The following is a 22,072-nucleotide window of genomic DNA, read 5'->3' as shown; positions in this document are numbered from 1 at the left end:
GGAAAGAAGTAGAAAATCGTAAATCGTAATCCAGCAAAATCAGAAAAAGCCCTTCTTCTTCTTCGGCTTTCTCTCCATGTCCTTTAGAATATCATCAAAAGTGCTTCCTCCTACAGAGCCCTGCCTTGAACTATTCCGCGAATCCTGAGGTGCTTGAACAGGAGAACCTGGGAGACCATGTAAATTACCCGAAGATCTGCTACGGCTCATCATGGTACTGACCGGCCGTGGAACCGGAGACGGGCCTCTAGCACTGGAGATTCGCGACCCTAGCATTGAAAAGTCATCTTCAGGCATCGGGATGGGCTCAAGCCCGAAAGCTACGCTACTTCGGTAGTTAGGATTCCTACCGCCTGGTGAGCCAGTTCTCTGTCTAAGTGCCAGACCAGGTGGGCCACTTTGGGGAGACTCGCTCCGGTTGACCAGAGGCGGCGGGCTTGCTGATACGCCTGGATCCATATCGGCAAAAACGGACTGTGGCGGTGGCAGTGGTGATAGACTTTCTTGTTGTATCATAGGACCGATATCTTCTCCAACCTCCCAGCCTTTAGCTACTAGCCAGCAGTGGCTACGGTGGTAGATGCCCTCGATACTAAACTCTACGGCATCGGTTGAAAGCTCAACCAAACCACCTCCGCCGGCCACTTCATACCATCTCTTGCGCACTGCCGGCGCATCTTCTATCCATGGCGCCTGACCCTTTGGTGGCTGACAGAGGAAGTATTCGACACCTTCCGTGAACTGTAAACCGGGAGCATCCACTACCAGCATCGGAAGCGACTGGATAATTACGTATAGGAATAGCCAGTAGCCGAGACGTTGATCTGCCATCTCCGCGGCCGTTTTGCCTTTGGCTTCTTTGTGTTCAAATTCCTTGAACTCCTTGAGGAACGGGATGTCCAACTTGTATGTCTCGAAATCGTAGGCCTTGTTTAAGATCAAGAGCGTCTGATATTCCTGCAAGTTATTACCTAACCGTGCTTGTTCCTTGGCAGAGAGCTCGTAGAAGTTCTCCTGAACACTGGTCATGTCAGGCAATTTAGGAAGATCGAATGGAATTGGAGGGAGTACAGGAGGCGAGGATTGATCAAATTCTGTAAGGACCCTGCGCATAGCCGACAGGTGAGGATTCTTGTGACTGGTAGTCTCATCTGCGTTTTGATCAATTACTCGTGTTGTTAGTGATTCGCGGTCAACGAGCAGATCGTACAGCGCGCAGAAGTCCGAGTACATTATCTTCAAAACCTGCCGATTCAAACCGCTCTCAGTAAATGGATTTTTCTTGCTGCGGGCCTTTGGTGGCCAACTCCCAAAAGTAGATTTGTAATAATTAAGGGCAAATTGTCTCATGCGGCCGAAAGATCTTCTCCAGGTATGATATTTGACCTCCTTGTATTCTGAACGGGACGTCGAGTTGGCGACACCAGAAAATAAGGCCGGAAATTCGAACGATTCCAGTCTATTATTGACTCCATTTTGGCGGTTCACCAGTTCGATATATGCGCGTTCCAGTCGTTCGCGAGTGGTAACAGAAATTTGTTCCCATAACGGCGAATTCAAGTCTTTAATTGCCGAGTATTTGCCCACGGCGTGAGTAAACGCTTCATTGTAGAGGGCCATTGAGCGCATCCGTTCACCTAGAATGAGCGATTCTATCGTCTTCTCCCTGCTATGTCTCACGTCCGCAAGGCCCATCTGGTCCATAAAAAAGCCAAAGCTCATTTCAACAGCATCTCCAAAAGTCGACCCATCAGCGTTTGTGAACTCGAATTCCTTGAGTAAGCTGGATATGTTAATGAAGACGCTGAAGAGCGTTGACTGTTCCTTGGTACACACCAGCGGCTGGCCAGTCAAAAACGCAAACATATTTCGAATTGATATCAGTCGCTCCATGTCTGCCTGTGACCTATGACCTGGATCGGACATGGACACAGGAAGGTAGAGACGCGACTCCCCATATACCTCTGGTTCGGACAATGTGGGTGACTGAACTCTTCGTGTTGCATCATCGACAGACAGACTATCTCGACCGGTAAAACTGCGGGCACGACTCCTTCCTGAGCTAGTAGGCGATGTCATCTCGGCTTCCATAAGCTCGACGAATACCAGTGAATAATCCACTACAAACGAAGGGACTTTAAAAGAGGCATTTCCGCCACTTCCTTTGGCATCCAAGTAGATCAACACATTTCCATTCTCGTTCCACAACTCTGGGACCTTTTCTCCGTCTGCGAGGAATGATGTATTATAATCCGTATTCTGCCCAAGTATCCATGCCGCTGACGTATTAATCGTCTTTGTTTGGCTCCGCGAATGCGACCTTGACCTTGCTCCTGGTAGCCAGCTTCTTCTCAGGCGCCCTCGCCGTTCCGCTTCTCGCGTTGGACTTTCGCCTCCATTACTTGACCCTGGACGGGGCGCGGCTGGCGCAGCTGCGGAGACCGTCAGGTTCCCCGAGCCCGAACCCGGGGCCGGTCTTGTAACAGGTGGCTGTGCAGACACGCTTCGGACTCTCGATTCAGGGGTTGGCGAACCCGATTGAGGTATCCCTAAATTGGTCTGAGAATTTGATGTTTTATGACTGCTACTTGCAACAGAGCTACTTCGCCGTCTCTGGTCCTTCCTGAGCCGTGGGGATGACTTGGACTCGAAGAAATGAAAAGTTGATCCCCGTTGAGGAGCAGAAAATGTGTCATCGGCATCAGATGGCGGTGCCTTGTCCGTTACCGGCGCTGATTTATGTAACTTGTTCGGAGCAGAACTTGTGGCGTCATTTTCGGAGGAATCTCTACTGTCGGTTGGAATGGACTGAAGTGTAGCGGTATTATCGGAGAGGTCATTTGAATTTGATCTTGAAGAACCGTCTCTTGACTCTTCAAGTGACCCTGACCCCAGGGGTAGGCTCGGTAGACTCGGGGGCCTGTCTTTGACAGGGGACTGATCGGGTAGCGGTTTACGATGAAAAGCTCCCGTAGGAGAGTCTGGAGATTGAGGACTGATTAGTGACGGGAAGAAGGATGACAAGCGGTCAAGCCGCGACCTTGCAGAGAACATTTAGGCTAAGCCTTTAGTGTTCTCAGATTGGTGGGATGAATCAAGGTTTGCTACGAGCTCGTGGCTTGAAGGTTCGTCCTCGTTTAGTAGCTTTTGATCTTTATCGCTATCTTCAGAAGGACTTGGTGACTCGAAGGAAGGAGAAAGAAGTATAAATGGATGCTTGTCCACTCACTTGTAGAAGCCATTGTTTAGTCTGTGAATGAACAAGCACAAGCACAGCCCTTTTCTTCGGACAGGGTGCGCAAAGCCAAGGTACCCAGGTATACCAAGGTAATCCGCGGATGGGATGGGATGGAAACGGAGTACTTTGTGTCTTAGGTTTCAACCTAGTACTTTTACTGTACAACAGGTATTGGGATCCACCAGCTAAGATTAATAAGAATATTCGTTCAACAACGGTTCAACGCTCGGGGAGAAGTAGGGCGTGCGGTGGTTCTAAAGTGACGAGTCCCGGATGCGTGTACTCGATAGTGCGGAACGCCTCGCGTCGGTGGATAAATTTGGCTTTGGGGAGGGATTCCCTGATTCTCTAGATTGTTTTAGATTTTTAGAATAGATCCAAAAAAAAAGAATTCCTATTCAAATTTAATAATTCCCATCTAAGACAATAGACAATGCGAAAAAGAGTAAGGGTCTGGATGAAATGTTATGCAATAATATGCTGTAGCTCATACAAATTTGATACGTAGGATTTTGTTATATATATCTCCAATATCGCCTTCGAGGAAGGTTAAAAGACGTTAACACGGTACTGCACATGTTTTGGGTGAGGGGTGACGTCGGCTGCTTCTGTATGTAGTGGAACCCCGTGCCTAACAAGAGGTATGGAATTACTACCCTGATTTCGTGATTCCTACCTTACCTTAGTGGTACTGCACGAGTACGAGGTACAGTACAGTACAGTAAAGTACACTACGTATTTAGTACATAATGTCCCTCACTTATACGGATCTACCTCATGTACCTAACCTAACACAAGCGCATGTTGACCACCAATTTGTCCACCAAATAAGGGCAGACTTATCCCTATTAGTGTAACTAAAGGCGCATATATTTCAATGTTACGTACAACATTGAATAAGTCCCTCAAAAAATTTATTTGTTGCCTTACGTATAGCTGCGCTGCGCACTGCGTATATACATACAAAAAATGTAGGTACGCATTTTAAGCTGACTCTTCCATCGTAAGGTCCTAGAGGCTCAGCTGTACAAACTCGTCACAAGGTATTAAGTGACACTTGTAACCAATCTCCCTGACGGGCTGCTCTTAACCCCGGCCCCGACTTCAATGTGGATATGTGCGAATTCAGCACAAATGGACGAGGTCCGGTTCGGTTAGGCATGTCTTCTCAACTTTATTAACAACGACAGACGAATGGTTTAGCGACGGTCTAGAAGTATTTGTACTCCTCCCATCTTCAGCTGAAAATCCAATGACGTATGTCTACGAGAGAGATCCTGCAGGGACGGGTTGCTAACGCCAGAGGCTGACGTGAGATTTTAAGGGGAGATTTACGTGGGTGAATAACAATAAAGAAAAAAAGACAACAATAGGTACGACTTTGAATTATATACTTACATTTACATTGTCGACGATGTAACAAAGCAAGTCTTCCGTAAGTTTAAGGTGTTGAGAGTTGAATTCTGCATAAGGCTGCATGTCAGATTTATGTTCAGGAACGTTTCCCAGATTTCGGGCCGTGGCGAAAACCTTGATCTGGTACCGTAATCTATTCTTAGCATCGGTAAAGGTGTCATAGGAATAATAGATGTAACATAAATACATGCAAATACCGACGACCGCAATGTCACTAGGTAATCATTAACCCCTTACATACCTCCTAAGTCAGCACGTATAATTGGCATCTCCCTCGTAAGGCTATCACAAAGGAGTAAGCGATACGGACATTTAGTAGGCTACACAAGTGACACAATATAGGTAACTTACAAATAGACCCATTCGTATTACAACTACCTAATTGCTCCGATCAGTGTAATATGGGTACCTACCTGTATGGATGGATGTACTTCGAATAATGGTTCGAGAAAAGTGTTAAGACACAGATCCCAGCTTACACGAAAACGCCAAGTGAAAAAAAAAAAAGATCAAAGCATATGTCTGTGCATGCGGCTTTTCATCTGCTTAAACTACCTACATAACATATCATATCAAATTCTCATAATAGGGAAAGATGCAACTTGAATATTGAATGTTTAAGAACGAAACCTTAATGAGTTTAAATTCTTTGTACATTATTAGATAGTCGGTACTTCAAATGCCGATTAGATTCTAGATGCTGGATTAGATAAGATTAGATAGATTCCCAAAACTTTCGCATTGCATTCTACCCTTTAACCTTTTCCTACCTCGTTCGTTTATGGTGATCTGATCACTCCACATTCCTTCGACCGTTTGACATGTCATGGTTCCGTAACGTAATCCGCAGCATGGCGTCCGAAATGAAGAAGGTTCCCATTCCTCGCAACGGTGTCGACTACCGGGGTAAAATCGTTCTTGCGCCGATGGTACGCTCGGGGGAGCTTCCCTCCCGACTCACGGCTCTACACTATGGTGCTGATTTAGTATGGGGTAAGTTTCTCATAATTTTTCCTCGTTAGGTTCTCTACTATGATACTGGTCCAACCCCGCTAACTCGTATTGCATAGGCCCCGAGACGGTGGATAGATCCTTAATCGGAACGACGAGGCGCTTCAACCCCGAGACCAAAACCATCGAATGGACGAGGAAGCCGTCGCATGGCACCAAAACCCCACTAGCCGACATAAAAGACAGCCTAATCTTCCGAATCCACCCGGAGAAGGAAGGCAAGAAACTAATCTTCCAAATCGGCACCTCGAACGCAGATCTAGCCGTCCAAGCAGCGCGGCTCGTAGCCGCCGACGTCGCGGGCATCGACGTGAATGCTGGGTGCCCCAAACCCTTCAGCACACACGATGGCATGGGGGCCGCTCTTCTGCGCACCCCTGATAAGCTAGTCGGTATTCTAGAAGCGCTAGTCCAAAACATCACGCCCGAGTTCGAGATCGGAATCAGTGTAAAAATACGGATCCTAGAGACAGCTGCGGAGACGGAAGCGCTAGTTAGAAGACTCGTCGCGACGGGAATAACAGGGCTAACAGTGCACTGCCGAACGACTCCCATGCGACCCAGGGAGCGCGCCATTCGCGGCCAATTACGCATGATCGCCGACGTATGCCACGAAGCCGGTGTCGCATGCCTAATGAACGGGGACGTAGAAACCCGAGACCAAGCGCTATCTCTAATCCACGAATACGGCGTCGACGGGGCCATGATCGCGACGCAAGCCGAGAAGAACCCCAGCTGTTTCCGGAGCGCAGCAGACGGGGGCATACTATCATGGAACGATGTCGTGGAGCAGTACATCCGGTACGCGCTCGAGGTGGAGAACAAATTCGGCAACACCAAGTTCCTGCTCTGCCAGCTCGTCCCAGGAAAGCAGCCCGCGTATCGCAATATTAGCACCTGCAAGAGCTACACCAAAGTGTGCGAGATGCTTGGCTATGAACACCTGATAGAGCGGGCCCGCGAGGTCGATATTAACCTAGACATTGACCCAGACAACGCGGGAAAGAAAGACAAGAAAGCCAACAACAGTGCGCTCGCTGCAGGGGGTAACATGGCTGAGTCGCGAGCGAAGCCCCAACCTAAGAAGGGGTTGGCAGAACGGGGTGTAAACTCGCAGACAGAAGCACAGTCGGCTGAGGCGAAGCCATTTGGGGGTATGGCGGTGCCCGTTTAAAGTGGATTATGAATTGCATCGTAGGAGTTGATGGAAATAGCATTTAAAGGCGTTGAAATAAGCATATACCCCTTTTTTGCTCTAGGGGTGAGGAGGTAAAGAGCATTGCATGGACATATAAGGGTTTGCGGTTTAGGTCAGGCTTGGGAAAACACGGGCTTGGTGACACTTGGGATAGCTAAGAGTATAGGAACGCGTATAGCAAGATTCAAAGTCACGATGATGAATGAGTGCTTCAAGATATCTATTCAGCCAATTCAATCATTTACAACCCTTCATCCACCCTTCTTATTCACGAGTCGCTAGCTAGACTTTCTTACCTTGTTTGAGTAAATCAGACACTTTCGGGGGTAACACCAACGCAGTCCTATCGTTACGCTTGTGGAAGTCTACCAGAGATATCGCGATCTTTTCGGGTAAGTCCTCATGTATGAAATGTCCTGCCTCGGGAAATACCTGCAGGGCATATTTCCCTGCCGTAGAAAACACGTCAGCTCTGTGCAACTTCTTCGGATGCGAATCAACCAAAGGGGACACAAACCTTGCATTTGACCAATTGTTAACTCCGTGTCTAATCTGTCCGTGCCTGCGAGGAGTAATAACTTTCCGCCTCTCGCACTCAGGAACTTCTGGCTTAGTCCTGTGAACCAATTCTCCCAGAATGGCTCCGTCGCCCCGAGATCCGTCCTCCACTTCCAGGGTCTCGGATCACCCGGAGGTCCACTGAGTTTCAGCAAGGATGGGACACTGGTACGGGCGGAGAGCGAGTTACGAATTGTTCTCGATTTAAGATGCCAGTCGATTCCTTCTTCTAAGGTTGTGAAACCAGTCGGTCGTGTAGAAAGATAAGTGTTCATGCTCTTCAAAGCATCAACGGCTGAACCCTCGACTACGTCAAGGACAACATAACCTAGTAATGAACCACCAAGCTTTCCTGTCTTGGCCACTTCTGTTACGACCGCACCTCCCAACGAGTGTCCGACTAGGATAATAGGTGGCAACTCTGACCATTTCATTTCCTTCTGTGTTAGCAGTATGGCTAAGAGTAGGTCCGCAGCAAAAACCTCAAGGCTCAGACCGATTGCTCGGTTGTCCGGAGGTGTCGTTGTTAAGCCATGACCACGCGCGTCGAGTGATAGGATGCCAGCCGACGGAAGGCGTTTCCGAATCTCATCCCCGACTAGAGCGAAAGAAAGACCCGACGAACCTGCACCATGGTGCATGATAAACAAAGGGCCCTTTCCAACAGGAGACGTCAGGTAGGCATGGATGGTAGGGTCTGTAGGGCTACTTGGATCGTGGAGGAACAGTTCCCGCTGGAAATAAGTAGTCCAGGGGATCTGTTGGAGAGATCGTCCTCTCGGCGCGCTGTGTACCAGAATCAGCTGCCGTGGAAATGAGCGCATACGGGTTGAGAGGAACTACCCCTGTGGTCTGGCAAATAAGTTCTGGCTTGGAGAAGGGATGACGGTTCCCGTAGAAGAAGCTGAGGATGCCGAGGATGAATCATCGTCAGGGTGTTCTAGAAGTTCCGGAACCTGGTCAGCCTCATCTTCGTCCCGCTCATCGAAACTCTCGGGAGGTAAGGCGGCTAGGCGGTTCTTGGCCCAGGCCCTCTGAAGGTTGCTCATTATGAAGCGGCAGCGGCTGCAGCTAGGTGGGTAGTTGGCTTCCCAATCGTCGTCACATTAAAATGAAATAAGACGGTAATCAAGTATATGCAGGTCATAATATGGGGCAACTCGAATGACTGCAATTATTCTGTCCGAACCTAGGCACCATGCCCACTCAAGTAAACTTGCGATCGTAGTAGGGAGGATCTACTTGAAGAAATGGGTAATGATAGGAGTGTATGATAGATTGTGGTAAAGGTTGATAAAATAAAGGAGTATCCCACTTCCTTAGTGGGGGGGAAGGGAAGCCAATCTAATGGTTCCACTACCGTTTGACATCACTCTTTCCCCACTATCAATGTGAGCACTCAGCCTAAGCCTTATTACATAATTTAAGTACCTCTTTAGATACATACCTCTGGTTCTTCTAGATATATTCTATTAAGGTATCCCATTTATGATTTCTCTTTATAAACCTCATTGTTAGTTTGAATAAAATAAAATAATTAACTAGGTTTTTATGCTGTGTAATTCATTTAGTCTACCATTACTTCATATCACAGTAAGATTCGTTGGGTCTTAAATTTAAACCACGCATAAATCCGTATAAACTCGCTACAGAATATACAATATACCACCGCTCTGACGAATATCTCTTGAAAGATTCGTATAAATGCCTCACTCTAGGGAGGTAACCGTGGTATAATAACCATTTTATACCATAGATTAACGTCGTCTATGCTATTGTAAGCTAATATCCAATTCGAGAGGTGATAGCCCTTAGTTATACATACGATGACTTCATATAACTAGAAGTCCTCTGTCAGAACTTATATATTGATTTCTTAGCTGGTAGCTTCTTAAGAGGTTAACTCAAAGGTGGCATCGGGAACTAATACAGCTGGACATACTATAAACATTCCGCTCTTGTCCAGACTAGCACCTCGGGTATCTAAATAGACCACAACAAAACGAGTTCATCAGCAGTCAAGTTCCCTGGACTAGGATCCTACGAATTAGATCCACGAGTACCCTTCTGGTTACCCTTCGATACAGAGATGTCCCTAAACACCGCAATATCTCGCTGGAACTAACACTCTTTATGAAGTGGCGAGATGACTCCTGATGAAGTTAATACCAAGTGGATCGTCCACTGTTGTGATAGACGCTGTGACCGTCATATCAGGGTCAATGCAACGAAAGGCTTCGAATGCGACTATTAGATCGTTTATAGCGAAGTCGTGACGAAGAAAGTTAGCAAGACAAGTCAGCTTCATACTATCTCAGCCACGCCCGAATCAACCAACTTCCTTGCATCCGACCACCTCAGAATAACGATATCGCCATTCTTGCCGTCCATCACGCCGTCCTCATCAGTCCCACGCCCTTCCACCCGTGTATCTCCTAGTAAGCGGATAAACACGGCCGTATCTAGGTCCGGCGTGTCTATCATGCTAATATTCCCAGCCGTATCATTGAGATTCTGTAGCGTTGCCGGGAACGACGATAGGAACGAGGAGAGATAATGATTGTGGAGAAGAGCCTGGTGCCGAGTCGCATATGCGAGTTCAGGCGGTGAAAGACGAGCCCGGATGATGGGGTTGGAAAGGTAGTGCAGGGTATGCTTGTCGATCTAGCAGATAGTCATACATACATGATTAACACCCGTAATATACGAGATTAAGTGATTATACGGCATATAACTTACCTTAGCTATACGGGCTCTCAAGTAACTCCGCACCAAGTACTTATACCTCTCAAGCTCGGTCTGTATAACGATCAAAGCAAAGTTGGTCTTGGGATCCATATCGCCCGTCATTTCCTCGATTTTCTCGATCTGCTGCTTAATACGCTCGTTTATGCGCTCAAATAAGCCGTCGGTCGGCCAACTATAAGACGGAAAGGGCTGTCAGTGTCGAATCATGAGGGATCCGTCGACGGCGTTGCATACTCGAGTAGCTCGGGTGAGGACCTCTCTGCGACCCAGGCGCGCGTTAACGCTTGTAAGTCGCGTGTGTCTTCGGGGATGGAATCGAATGTAGGATCGACCTCTCGTAATATGTCGTCGATATCCATTGCTAGCGGTAGTCTTCTTGGTATCTGTCTAGTTGAAAAGATTTGAATATTAAGATATTCGGCTACTGATTTACCTTAGGTAAGTAGTAACTCTTTCGTTATATTTGCGTATATCGTCCTATAATGTTATGGGTCAATCGCGCTATATTAAAGAGCTCACAGCGCATATCTGTTAGGCGTTGATAGTGATAGTAGTGGGGTAATTTCTAACCCCACTGTACTACCTAGGTAGGTATTACAATATACACACAGTAGGTACTTACTGATACCTACATGTAGTAGCGCTTCCATGGCACTGGTCAGCCCCCAGCGAAAATTAAAGGCCCAGTCTTGGCATTCTCCCTCCAAAACAATACCATATAATATATTCAAAATAAGCATGAAAAAAAGGATTGAAAAAAGGGAAAAAATTATATATTAGCTCGTTAGCCTTTATTATCATTATAAGTCATTTTTATAATTTTACTACCTTAAAAATGGTGGAATTATATATGCGTAAATGCTGATTCTTTAAGAAGGGCTAAATGCCAAGACTGGGCCTTTATTTTTCGCTACTGACTGCTGGTTTCCACCATGCATCCTTTAGTTTGCGCCAAGAATATTAATATAGCGGAACGTTGTCTGCCAAGACAAGCCAAGCCGGCTCTATCCCGAGTCTCATATTTCCCACGCAGATTCCCAGATACGCGAAGATGAGCTCAATATACTCAACATAAGGTAGGTAATATAACATTCCGATCCACGGGTGTATTACAATGTTAATTGAGTATACGAGTTATAATATGTATAAATGTGGTCCTCTAGCGCTAGTGGGAGGCCCTGCAACTTATGAGTTACATGTAGTTAGACAGGAAATACTGAGTAAAAGGATTTAGCATAATTCTCTAAATAGTTACAATCATAGGTACTTATTTCCTAACATTTAAAATGGTTTACATTGCTAAGCTACTCGTTAATGATTTGAAATCGTTCCATCATGGCGAACCTCCTCCCTTATAACGTATAATCGAGACTATGGCTGACTTTATATAGAGCCATTCCTGTCTGATAGATTCAAACCTGCAAAAAAGTTATTCTGCAAGCATAACAATAGGCATTATGCTCCTTTCGCAATAGTCGAAAACATTATCCAATAAATTCCGTGCTTACCAACGTCTCCCAAGGCCTCTGCGTTTCCCATACCTTTTGCATGAGCCGCCGTGCATTATGAATCTAAAAGGCCGTCAGAAGTAGCCACTTAGGACAAGAAACTCATCAAGCTTACCTGAGTCATTCCATGATTCTCAGCTGTCATGAATCGTTTGAGTACTAGAGTCCTCTGTCCCTCATCAATAGCATCACATCCCGCGGTAAACATAGGAAACAGAAGGCAAGATTCTGCTGTCCCGCCCGGTCGAATACGGCTGAAGCAGTCGATGATCTTCTGTACTGCAACCTGGACGGACCTGTCTTCGGTTGGCTTCCCCATGATCCTGCGGTAGAGATGGACGAGCCCAGCCCAATGAAAAGCCTCGTTCGTTGCCTCCATCTCTCGCCTATCCCACTTCTCCACATCTCCTTTCTTGTGTATGTGCTTGCAAGGCACCGGTAACTGAATCATGCTATCCTTAATAGCTTCTTCAATCCTCGAGGCCTGCCCTAATACTTCGTCGCTTGGCTCCCAGTCTTGTCTCACATCAAGGTCGTCTCCGATGCGCTCGGAATCACACTTCCTAGCCAGGTCAGCAATATTGGCAAGGAGGTAGATGCATCGCGTAGTGAAGCCCATGATACAGTCTATCTCATCATAGCCATCTATAATGTCATCCACTTCGTAGTCGAATATCCAGGTTGATGACGAGTCTTTCGGTCCCCCACTAAGGCTTCCTATAACGTCAAGATATGCAGCCCAGCTCCACAAGAAAGAGCAGACCGGGTCGTGACGAAAATTCGACTGAAATCCGCGAAGGCCACCTGGGCGCGCAGTTATGAGTTCTCTCGCAAGGCCCAGATGTCTTTGCCATGGCATATCATATCCGAATACCTTTGGTGAGATTATCTCAAGCGAAGCTAGCATAATAGCCGTCGCGAGGTTCGCGTCTGAAAAATTCTTGTCTGGGTCGTTCAGATCCTGCCTCAGAGCTGGAAATACGTTGTCAACCCAAGTAGCAATCCGAATTGTAGGCTCTGGGTGGTTCAGAACGCGTGCTCTATGCGAAGCTATGTGACCAATTTAGTATGATTTTAGCTTCTTGGGCAGCTGACATACCAGAATATGCCAATAGAAGTGCCAAAAGATTGTCATTCTTGACGGCCATCTGCGGGAGTATTGTCCGGAAGGGATTTGCATGTGGATCATCATAAGGAACAAGAACTACATAAATATTTAGTTTATAGTCAACCAAGACAGGAAAACTTGCTTACCTCGAGCGGTATGGTTCAAGAAATGATGCTAATGTATAGGATATAAGTTAAGGCCCCATTGAATTGAATAATACAACTCACGAAATACTGTCGACTATTAGATATGGCGTGGAGATCTTGGGATAGCGCTACTCACAAGAAGGTTCATAGGGTTATCAATTAATCTAGCGAAATGTCAATAAAGACCAGGGAGTTTGCACTTTCTTCTGGTTGATGGTTCTGACTTACTGCGTGGGAAGCGGCTCGAGGCTGCGAGGGATATATATCGAAACTGGCCTTGAATAATATCCACCCTCCTCTTCAATAAACTCATTAGTCTCGACCCCGAACCCAAATTCGGTCCAAACTAGATCATCAATCGGTTCAAAAGGGGTATCCAAAAATTCGCGTTGTAGTAGCGGCGATGACCCACTAATAGCGATTGTGTCTTCATTCTTACCCAGGTCACGATCCGGAAAACCGCGGTCAATGCCGTAATAAGTTGCTTCTGTTGATACACGCGTTCGAGTGTCTATTGGTGGTAGGCTGGCCCTTACTCGACTGGCACTTTCGTCTTGTAAAGCTTGAGGGCCCGGAGGTATCGACAAAAGTGAATTTACGGAAAGTCTTCGGCTAGCGTGACGTTGGTCATCATCGCTGTATGTAGAAGATGTGGTAGGGGTTAGAGGAGAAGCAGACGTTAGGCCAGAGCCAACTGTAAATCTGAAGGATGCCACGCTCGAGTCTAAAGTCGAGCTGGCCGCTGAGTTGTGCCTCTGTTCAATCGGATGCGCTGATTGGGGATCAGGAGTATGAAGATCCGAGGCCAGCTTTGCGCGCTTGCTGGCAGGCAATGATTCCGTATCGCCGATAGTCCTGAATGATGGATTGTCTAAAGGAACTGCTATCTGGGAAAGAGGCCTATTATGGTCGAGCTTTGGCTGACTTTGTGGACCGGTAAGGGGCTCAAGCCTCCGTGCTCCTGGGTTGTCAGATGAAGGATATTGGTGCACCAACTTGAACCCTCTGGCAGGCAAAGGCGGCGATAAGACTTCCTGACTGAAATCTAGCACACCGGGCTCTGGCCGCTTCCCCCTTCGGCCTTCCCAGTTCAAACGGATGCTATAGTCACATTTTTCACCTGTTCTTTGACAGCTTTAAGTAAGAACCGTTAGCTACTATAGACTCTTGTAGAGGGATATATCTAATATATAATAAAAATAGTTTACTTTAAACAATGGGGCCGCTCCTCGCCGCATTTGATCTTACGGTTTTTACACGGCCTGATGTGAGAGTCAGCACGACAGCATAGCAGGGAGGAAGGACTGAATAGTCAAGGATGATATACATACCAACATCCATTTCGACTTCGCCTTTTCGGTTCTGGTGCGCCGGGTCTTTTCGGACGTGGCATTATACGCCGGCGACTCTTACTCACGGTGAGTGGCCTAAGTATGGGAAATTGTACGAGCACAATATCCCTCGTTCCGACAGCGACCGCGGCGCATATTCGACATGCAGGACTCTCGGTTTGAGAGGCAGCTATTAACTGGGAAGGATTGTTACACGGCTCGCTGACCAATGCAGGACAAGAGGAAGGATGAGATGGCACAGTTGCAATCCAGTTATAGTCCCGAGAAGTTGGTTGCGAGGAGAATACCGAATACCTTTCGTGGTGGTGGTGGGAGGGCGACTTTATGATCAATCCGGGGTTGGGATTGGGAATGGGGATTGGGGATTGATATTATATAGCTCTGTGTCTTAAAACACTCTTCCTTGCAGGAGTGATAGGTAATGACGAATATACCAGGCCTTGCTAACACTCTTTTTTTTTCTCTCTCTCTATCTCTGGTCTGGGGTCTAGGGATGCGTAAAAGATAAGGCCAAGACTAGGTACAGTAGGAAAGCCAGCGGAACGACGGGGGATGATTGACCAAAGAGATATGGTAAGCGCACATTCTGCAAGACCCCGGGAATGCGAGTCCCGGAATCCCATACGATGATTGGAATTGGTCAAGTCCCTCTGCACTGGAACCGGGGATGTTCACGTAAACTGTAATGTGGTAGGAGGACAAGGGCCCCGACGGCTCGGCTTCCAAAGAAAAAAAGGATTAGTGTACATGTGTCACAGTAAAGAAATAATTAATTATATACTGTATATTATACACCACACGTGTTACCCCGCTTTCCGCTCTCGCACAATTAAGCAACGTTAACTGGCTGCTATTTCTCTCAAGTTCTTAGGGCAGGCAGAACAAGATGGGGGTTATATCCGATAGGTATCCGATGTTTAATTTTATGCATGTGTAATGTGTGTAATAGTATTCCTACGCTAGTAATAATTTAACTAGCTAGAGTGTTCGAATTCTTACATTATATTCGTACCTAACATTATAAATCTCGAAATCCGGATACTCGGTATCGTATATTATGGTATTGTACAGTGTGCGCCTGTTACCTTAAAATCGTGGGGTATTGTAGCTAAGGCTGCTCAGGTTGTGGAAGCGGGTGCGGCGAAGGAACACCCCCTTCACAAGGCTTAAGTCCTAAATAGGTGGGGTACCTTAGCGTCAGATGGGGGGTAGTAGTAGCCGTATATATACCGTATATATACGGCTCCCAGGTATGAGCGGCTCCCAAATGTTAGTGAAAAACGTGAAGCTCACCAAATTCATACGTATCGGCGTTTTGAGCCAATCAATTTTTTTTGAGTGGTACAAGTGCTGCGCGGCTCCCCCACTGTGAGCGGCTCCAGCCAATGAGCGGCTCCTGCGCCCCTCATATTTTTTGCGCCGCTCCCAATTGGGAGCCGCTCCGGGTAAGTGCATATATAAAAATTAAAAGGTATATTCCCATACGTTTTTGTATGGGAATCTACCTCTTTTTATTTTTATTTTTTTACTTTTTTTATTTTTTATTTTTATATGGTCACAATTACAATTACAGGTTACGGCATACGATTGATTTTATTGGAAAGTTACGTGTTTTTCAAATAGACTAAAGCATATTACGTTACGGGCACGCGTGTGGATTTGTAATTATGGGGTATAAGGGGTCTGTGCGGCCGGAGTGTATGTAATAATACCCTATACGTACCGCTCAAAGCGGGGAGCGGCTCAAAACGGGAGCGGCGCAAAAAGTGTGAGAGGCGCAGGAGCCGCTCATTGGCTGGAGCCGGATTTTTACTACTCCTTTAGGTCTACCGTTCCAAAATTTCAGAACGTTTAAACCGTAAGCGGTAACGATACCACTTAAATATTTGAGTCACTTAATTCTTTAAACGTAAGAATTGGGAGCCGCTATTTGAATTGAGTGGGATAAATACGGCTATATTTAATGAGCGGTATATATGCAGCTACTGCTACCCCCCCTAAGACGCTAAGGTACCTAAGGCCTAAGGTTAAGCAGGCCAGTGGGGTTTTGCCTCATGCTTATCGGAAGCCGTAAAGACCGATAGAACGGAAAAGCTTACCTAACCCATTAATTATTTAGATTAGCTCTACCTAGATTAAGAGCTTACAAGATGCAGCGCCGGGAATTTTCAGAGCTGTTCACAGCCTCATCACAGCCTCGTCTAGAATACGGTGTTCATTAAACCGGTCGAGTTTCTTATTGGTAGAAGCTCTAGTAGAAGCCGGTATAGCATTTAATTGATAACCACGTCTATCATTTTGGATTTTATACACCTTTTCCGCCGACCGTTCCTTAGCTGTATCTTCGTGTTTACAAAATGGCCGAAGTAAATAATAAGAGAAGTCATTCTGACTTCGCTGAAAATAATGGCGATGGTATGGCCCTTTGAATATTCCAAACAGATATTAATACTAACTCCCTACGTTTAGATAGCTCCTCAGACGATGATATGGGACCCCAGTTACCCTCTACAGCAAGTGCACCCAAGAAGAAACGACGCGTTCTACCACACGAAAAGCTCTATATCGAAGCGCTACCTAAGTCGGCACGCTACTCGAAATCTCTCATGCACAAGGAGCAGTTGGCTTTTTTGAACGTCACGCGATCTGATTTTCTCATTACAACATCTGTGGACGGAGTAGTCAAGTTTTGGAAGAAAGTTGAGCAAGGAATTGAGTTTATTAAAGAGTTTAAGGCTCACCAGGGCGAAGTACGATCGGTATCAGTTAGCCATGATGGGCGGAGCTTTGCGACAGTCGGCATCGACAAAACCGTCAAGATTTTTGATGTTATCACTTTCGACCTTCTCGCCATGCTTCCTCTAGACTACGTCCCCAAGTGCGTCTGTTGGGTACATAAACTCGGCGCTTCGTTACCGCTCCTAGCTGTCTCGGACGACTCAAAACCGTTGATTTACATATATGACGGGCGTGGAGAAAACCAAACACCGATACACACTATCAAGGGCCTACATAGGAGTCCCGTATCGATAATGGCCTTCAATGACGCCTACGACTGTGTAGTATCTGCCGACGACAATGGAATGCTTGAGTACTGGTCGCCAAGCGCCAACTACGAAAAGCCGGAAAATGTGTTCCAATACAAGAGCTCTACCAATCTCTTTGATTTCAAGAAATCGAAGTCGACGCCGGTCTCCTTAACAATATCACCCTCAGGTCATCAATTTGTAACATTCTCCCTACCTGATCGTAAGATCCGAGTTTTCGAATTTGCGTCGGCTAAGTTGTATCGGACTTATGACGAATCTCTTCAGGTCATTGAAGAGATGCAACGAGCAGGAACATCCATGCAAAAGCTAGATGATGTCGACTTCGGAAGAAGGCTCGCTGCGGAGCGGGAGATTGAAACCCCTTTACTTCGAAATAAGGTCAATGTTATTTTCGACGAATCGGGCCACTTCATCTTATATGGCTCCATCCTCGGCGTCAAGGTGTTGAACACATATACTAACCAAGTTGTGAAAGTGTATGGGAAAGATGAACATATACGCCCAATCAACCTTGCTATATACCAAGGGCAACCTCAGAAGAAAGGTGTTACAACTGTAGAAATGGCTGCTTCAAACAATCCCCTATTGCAAGAATCGGAGGCGAGAGACCCAATACTCTTCACAACGGCTGTAGGAAAGGTTCGCTTTTATATGTTTACGAACGATGAAGAAATATCCAGATCAGAAAGAGATGTTCAAAACGAGAAGCCAACTATAATAAACCCTAAGCAAGCCGCCCAGAAAAAGGCCGGTGAGACTGGCACATCAGCTATTCTTCATACAACATATGGAGATATTCATATCCGCCTCTTTCCCGACGCTGCGCCGAAGGCCGTTGAAAACTTTGTAACTCACTCCAAACGCGGATATTACAATAACACCATCTTCCACAGAGTAATACGCAAGTTCATGATTCAAGGAGGTGATCCCCTGGGCGATGGTACAGGTGGTGAAAGCATATGGGGGAGGGAATTTGAGGATGAGTTCAGTACCCTCAAACACGACAAGCCTTATACCGTTAGTATGGCGAATGCTGGTCCAAATACCAACGGAAGCCAGTTTTTCATCACCACAGAAAAGACTCCGTGGCTTGATAATAAACATACGATATTTGGGAGGGCGGTGCAGGGATTAGATGTGATCCATAAGATAGAGAATGTACGAACGTATAAGGAGAAGCCCGAGGAGGATATCAAAATCCTTAATATTGATATAGCCTAAGTGTATATATAACTTGATAATAATTGACTTGAGTATAATATCATTTTTAAGTCAAGAACTTGAGGCTAAATAATAGAACTAATTATTTTAAATGGTGTATTATAAGATAAAAATGAAGAAAATAAGATACGGTATTATTATATAAATCTCATTAATGAGGAGTTATTGACTTCAAAGGTATTTTGCAACTCCAATTGCTTCATGCACACACAGCTACGTCATGTAAAACGCAGTACCATATGCATGTACCGATTTCAATAATCTGTCAAATTGAACTCGGCCACTCGCAGACCTCGTGCATCCGGCGCTTACCGTCATTGGCAGATCAGAGACACCGGGCAGGATGCAAGACCCGACAGTCCGGTCGAGCAATCAAACATTCCCATTTTCAAGCCACATTTTCATGTGCGTTTCCTAAAATAAGGGCAATTTATTTGACATGACGTCTCCTTTTCGGTGATACCTAATATGTTATTATTGAATTGCGACGTTTAGATATGGTATTCGAGCTAGACACTCACTTTGATGTTTATTTATTTATTTATTTTTCTTTCTTCATTAAGTATATTGGTATCTGTCTGAGAGAAACTATTTAGAAAGTTCATATTAAATTATCGTTCACTTTGTTGCCGAAATGGCCGGTCGTCATCCGCTTCAGAGGCTCGCGTCCCCATCGAGACAACTTTCTGTTTTACTTCACCTGGTGGGGATACTGTCTTTTGCGAGCTCGTTCAAGTTTCTAAGTACATGGGAAACACCAATGTCAGCTGCCTTCGGAGGGCACTTCCAGTTTCTCACCATTATTGGACTCTCCCTGGCGTTATGCACCTTCGGGGTCGGGTTTCTAGCCGACATTACGCTTTCCTCTCGGCTATTTGCGCTGAAGAATGTCCTCTCCGTATGCTCGACACCACTAGAGGTATTGATCAGCATCCTATATTGGGGTCTTTGCGCTATCGACAAAAGCTTAGTCTTCCCGCCCGAGTTCCAGTTGGACTTGCTCCCAGATCTAGGATTCCATGCCGCGCCGGCAGTTTTCCTAGCGGTGGATCTGCTGCTCCTCAGTCCGCCGTGGATGATTCATGGCTTCTCATCGTTGGCCCTGAGCGAAACTTTGGCACTGTTATACTGGTTTTGGGTAGAGTACTGCTTCTCCCGCAATGGCTGGTATGTTGCTTTATTTCCTTTGTCCGCTCCCTATAAGAAAAAAAATATAAAAAAGCTTTGTCCTTCTAACTTCTCGAAAAGGTACCCCTATCCCATTTTCGATCAGCTTAGCACGTGGCAGCGGATGGTATTGTTTACGTTCTCTGCCCTGTTGATGACTGGAAGCACTACGATATTAAAATGGACTTATGGAAAAGTCAACGGTATCGAGGAATTTAAAAGGGAGGCTGTAGCGGATCCTGCAGGTATCCGGAAGAGGAAGTGAATAAGATTTCTAGATATTGGGGTACCATATCACAATGAAAAATATCTCATAAATTCCGTAGATCAAAGCTTTTATGTATTCTAGGTACTTATGCAAAAATCTCAGCTTATACAAGCAGCATTAGATAACCATATCAGACGAATCGAGTTTTCAAAGGGATTCGAGATAATGGACATGGGATACTAGAGTATTTGGGTTAGATAGTGGTTCTTTGATTGTAGATGGTATAAATGTAGTCGAGAAAGGGACCACTTAGACATATCTCTTAATTTGAACTTAATACTTTACCTATGAATTTCTCTGCTGCACGGAGGCAACTATTTTAGGCATTGTACATTGCGCGCAAGAAGTTTCAAATTGAACCCCTGTTCAGTGCATTTTTAATGGTATTTACTACCCCGCCATCGGAGCTATCGCCCCTCGGAGTCTTCACTAAAAATTTCACTAATAGTCCCCACCCCCACTATGACTCTTGATTGCATGGGCTAATATTTATTTTTCTAGATCTTGCGACGATCGGCTGCTTTGCGACAGAATTGAAGAAGCAATTCTACTATATCCAATTCACCACCTATTTCTTGCTAGGTGCGAAAAATTATCGAACTGACTTTCTTCTATTGTGTACAAGGGATTGTATTCGCTTTTATTAGCCCATCATGTCTGTAAGTACATATATATGTCTTAACTTAGACCTTCAAAAAGCAAGCCTGCCTAGATAACCGACTGACTTGTGACATTCAAAGAGCTTCTACATTCCAAACAGGGACGTCGGCAACAAAACTACTGGGGATGATTGGAGAAGTACGTATAGATCATCAGAAGACAAATGATTATAGAGCTAATTGGTTCTTTAGTCCGCGGCTACAATCCCCTAACGCCTCCGGACCTCCTCCAGCACGAAATCCCACATACGACCAAATCAAAGCAGACGGTCCTCGAAGGTCGCGATGAGGTAGTAGCCGTAGTCAATGGCACCGATGAGAAGGATAGACTCTTAGTCATCATTGGACCATGCTCCATTCATGACCCGAAGTCGGCCCTCGAATACTGCGACAGACTACTGAAGGAGAAGGAGAAGTATAAGGATGAGTTACTCATCGTCATGCGGGCTTACCTTGAGAAACCACGAACCACAGTAGGATGGAAGGGTCTAATAAACGACCCGGAGATCGATAACAGCTTCCAAATTAACAAAGGATTGCGAATGTCAAGGCAACTCTTCGTCGACCTCAATGACAAGGGGATGCCCATCGCTAGCGAGATGCTGGATACTATCTCACCACAGTTCCTAGCAGATGTTCTCTCAGCCGGAGCAGTGGGTGCTAGGACAACTGAAAGTCAGTTACACCGTGAATTGGCGAGTGGCTTGTCTTTCCCAGTAGGATTCAAGAACGGCACTGACGGAACATTGGGTGTTGCTATCGATGCTATCGGTGCTGTCAGACATCCTCATCATTTCCTCTCCGTTACGAAGCCTGGGGTTGTAGCTATCGTTGGCACTGTTGGTAATGAGGACTGCTTCGTGATCCTCCGGGGTGGAAGCCGTGGTACCAACTACGACGCGAAGAGCATCGCAGAGGCCAAGGCAGCCCTAGCCAAGGCAGGTTTACGCCAACGTCTCATGGTAGACTGCAGCCATGGAAACTCGTTGAAAAACCACAAGAACCAGCCTAAGGTTGCCGCCGATATAGCAGGTCAGATCTCCAAGGGAGAGGCCGGCATTATGGGAGTTATGATCGAAAGTCATATCAACGAAGGCAAGCGTTCCGTATGATCCAGGTACCTAGTTCAGATTGCTAACTATTTGCCCTTATAGGAAGCCAGAAGGTCCCCAAAGAAGGCAAGGATGGTCTACAGTATGGTGTCAGTATCACGGATGCTTGCATTGGATGGGAAGACACGGAATCAGTCCTTGCTACTCTCGCAAATGCCGTCAAAGAACGGAAGAAGGTAAATAGTATAAATGGTCATCCGTTAGAAATTAGGAGCGCTTAGATGGGAGCTACCTATTATAAAAAAAAACAAAGACGGGGAAGTCTCGCGATCTGTAATAAAAGATGGATTAAAAATCTCAAGATATCCAAAC

General features: G+C 46.0%; 8 protein-coding genes across 9 annotated transcripts; 4 read left to right on the top strand and 4 right to left on the bottom strand.

The window, feature by feature from the left end:
* Positions 1 to 39: 39 nt before the first annotated feature.
* On the bottom strand, positions 40 to 3,054 carry GL218_04313 (uncharacterized protein; the record flags this gene model as incomplete). Of its 2 annotated transcripts, none has more annotated exons than XM_033580909.1 (1): positions 40 to 3,054. In XM_033580909.1, one exon carries the CDS (start codon positions 3,052 to 3,054, stop codon positions 40 to 42), a length of 3,015 nt encoding a protein of 1,004 aa, XP_033436142.1. The 2 variants fall into 2 exon arrangements, with proteins under 2 accessions (XP_033436142.1, XP_033436143.1); XM_033580908.1 differs by having other exon boundaries at positions 40 to 1,893.
* Positions 3,055 to 5,505: 2,451 nt separating this feature from the next.
* On the top strand, positions 5,506 to 6,839 carry GL218_04312 (tRNA-dihydrouridine(20) synthase [NAD(P)+]; the record flags this gene model as incomplete). The annotated part of the gene is made up of 2 exons (XM_033580907.1): positions 5,506 to 5,647; positions 5,725 to 6,839. 2 exons carry the CDS (start codon positions 5,506 to 5,508, stop codon positions 6,837 to 6,839), a joined length of 1,257 nt encoding a protein of 418 aa, XP_033436141.1.
* Positions 6,840 to 7,145: 306 nt separating this feature from the next.
* GL218_04311 (Protein phosphatase methylesterase 1) lies at positions 7,146 to 8,470 on the bottom strand (the record flags this gene model as incomplete). Its single annotated transcript, XM_033580906.1, has 3 exons — positions 7,146 to 7,312; positions 7,381 to 8,207; positions 8,265 to 8,470. The coding sequence occupies 3 exons, from the start codon at positions 8,468 to 8,470 to the stop codon at positions 7,146 to 7,148; spliced, it is 1,200 nt and encodes a 399-aa protein (XP_033436657.1).
* Positions 8,471 to 9,725: 1,255 nt separating this feature from the next.
* On the bottom strand, positions 9,726 to 10,528 carry GL218_04310 (DNA replication complex GINS protein SLD5; the record flags this gene model as incomplete). The annotated part of the gene is made up of 3 exons (XM_033580905.1): positions 9,726 to 10,085; positions 10,161 to 10,341; positions 10,404 to 10,528. The coding sequence occupies 3 exons, from the start codon at positions 10,526 to 10,528 to the stop codon at positions 9,726 to 9,728; spliced, it is 666 nt and encodes a 221-aa protein (XP_033436140.1).
* A 1,125-nt stretch (positions 10,529 to 11,653) lies between these two features.
* Positions 11,654 to 14,272, bottom strand: GL218_04309 (uncharacterized protein; the record flags this gene model as incomplete). Its single annotated transcript, XM_033580904.1, has 7 exons — positions 11,654 to 11,740; positions 11,793 to 12,727; positions 12,777 to 12,881; positions 12,932 to 12,959; positions 13,068 to 13,095; positions 13,160 to 14,051; positions 14,263 to 14,272. The coding sequence occupies 7 exons, from the start codon at positions 14,270 to 14,272 to the stop codon at positions 11,654 to 11,656; spliced, it is 2,085 nt and encodes a 694-aa protein (XP_033436906.1).
* Positions 14,273 to 16,640: 2,368 nt separating this feature from the next.
* GL218_04308 (Peptidyl-prolyl cis-trans isomerase cyp15) lies at positions 16,641 to 18,554 on the top strand (the record flags this gene model as incomplete). The annotated part of the gene is made up of 2 exons (XM_033580903.1): positions 16,641 to 16,698; positions 16,753 to 18,554. 2 exons carry the CDS (start codon positions 16,641 to 16,643, stop codon positions 18,552 to 18,554), a joined length of 1,860 nt encoding a protein of 619 aa, XP_033436907.1.
* A 634-nt stretch (positions 18,555 to 19,188) lies between these two features.
* Positions 19,189 to 19,986, top strand: GL218_04307 (uncharacterized protein; the record flags this gene model as incomplete). Its single annotated transcript, XM_033580902.1, has 2 exons — positions 19,189 to 19,721; positions 19,803 to 19,986. 2 exons carry the CDS (start codon positions 19,189 to 19,191, stop codon positions 19,984 to 19,986), a joined length of 717 nt encoding a protein of 238 aa, XP_033436479.1.
* A 656-nt stretch (positions 19,987 to 20,642) lies between these two features.
* Positions 20,643 to 21,981, top strand: GL218_04306 (Phospho-2-dehydro-3-deoxyheptonate aldolase, phenylalanine-inhibited; the record flags this gene model as incomplete). The annotated part of the gene is made up of 4 exons (XM_033580901.1): positions 20,643 to 20,648; positions 20,730 to 20,787; positions 20,841 to 21,743; positions 21,803 to 21,981. 4 exons carry the CDS (start codon positions 20,643 to 20,645, stop codon positions 21,979 to 21,981), a joined length of 1,146 nt encoding a protein of 381 aa, XP_033436480.1.
* Between the last annotated feature and the right edge of the window lie 91 nt (positions 21,982 to 22,072).

The sequence above is a fragment of the Daldinia childiae genome (genome assembly GCF_008694065.1).
Source record: "Daldinia childiae strain JS-1345 chromosome Unknown Scaffold3, whole genome shotgun sequence".
NCBI lineage: Eukaryota > Fungi > Ascomycota > Sordariomycetes > Xylariales > Hypoxylaceae > Daldinia > Daldinia childiae.
This window is presented reverse-complemented; position numbering and strand designations above follow the sequence as displayed.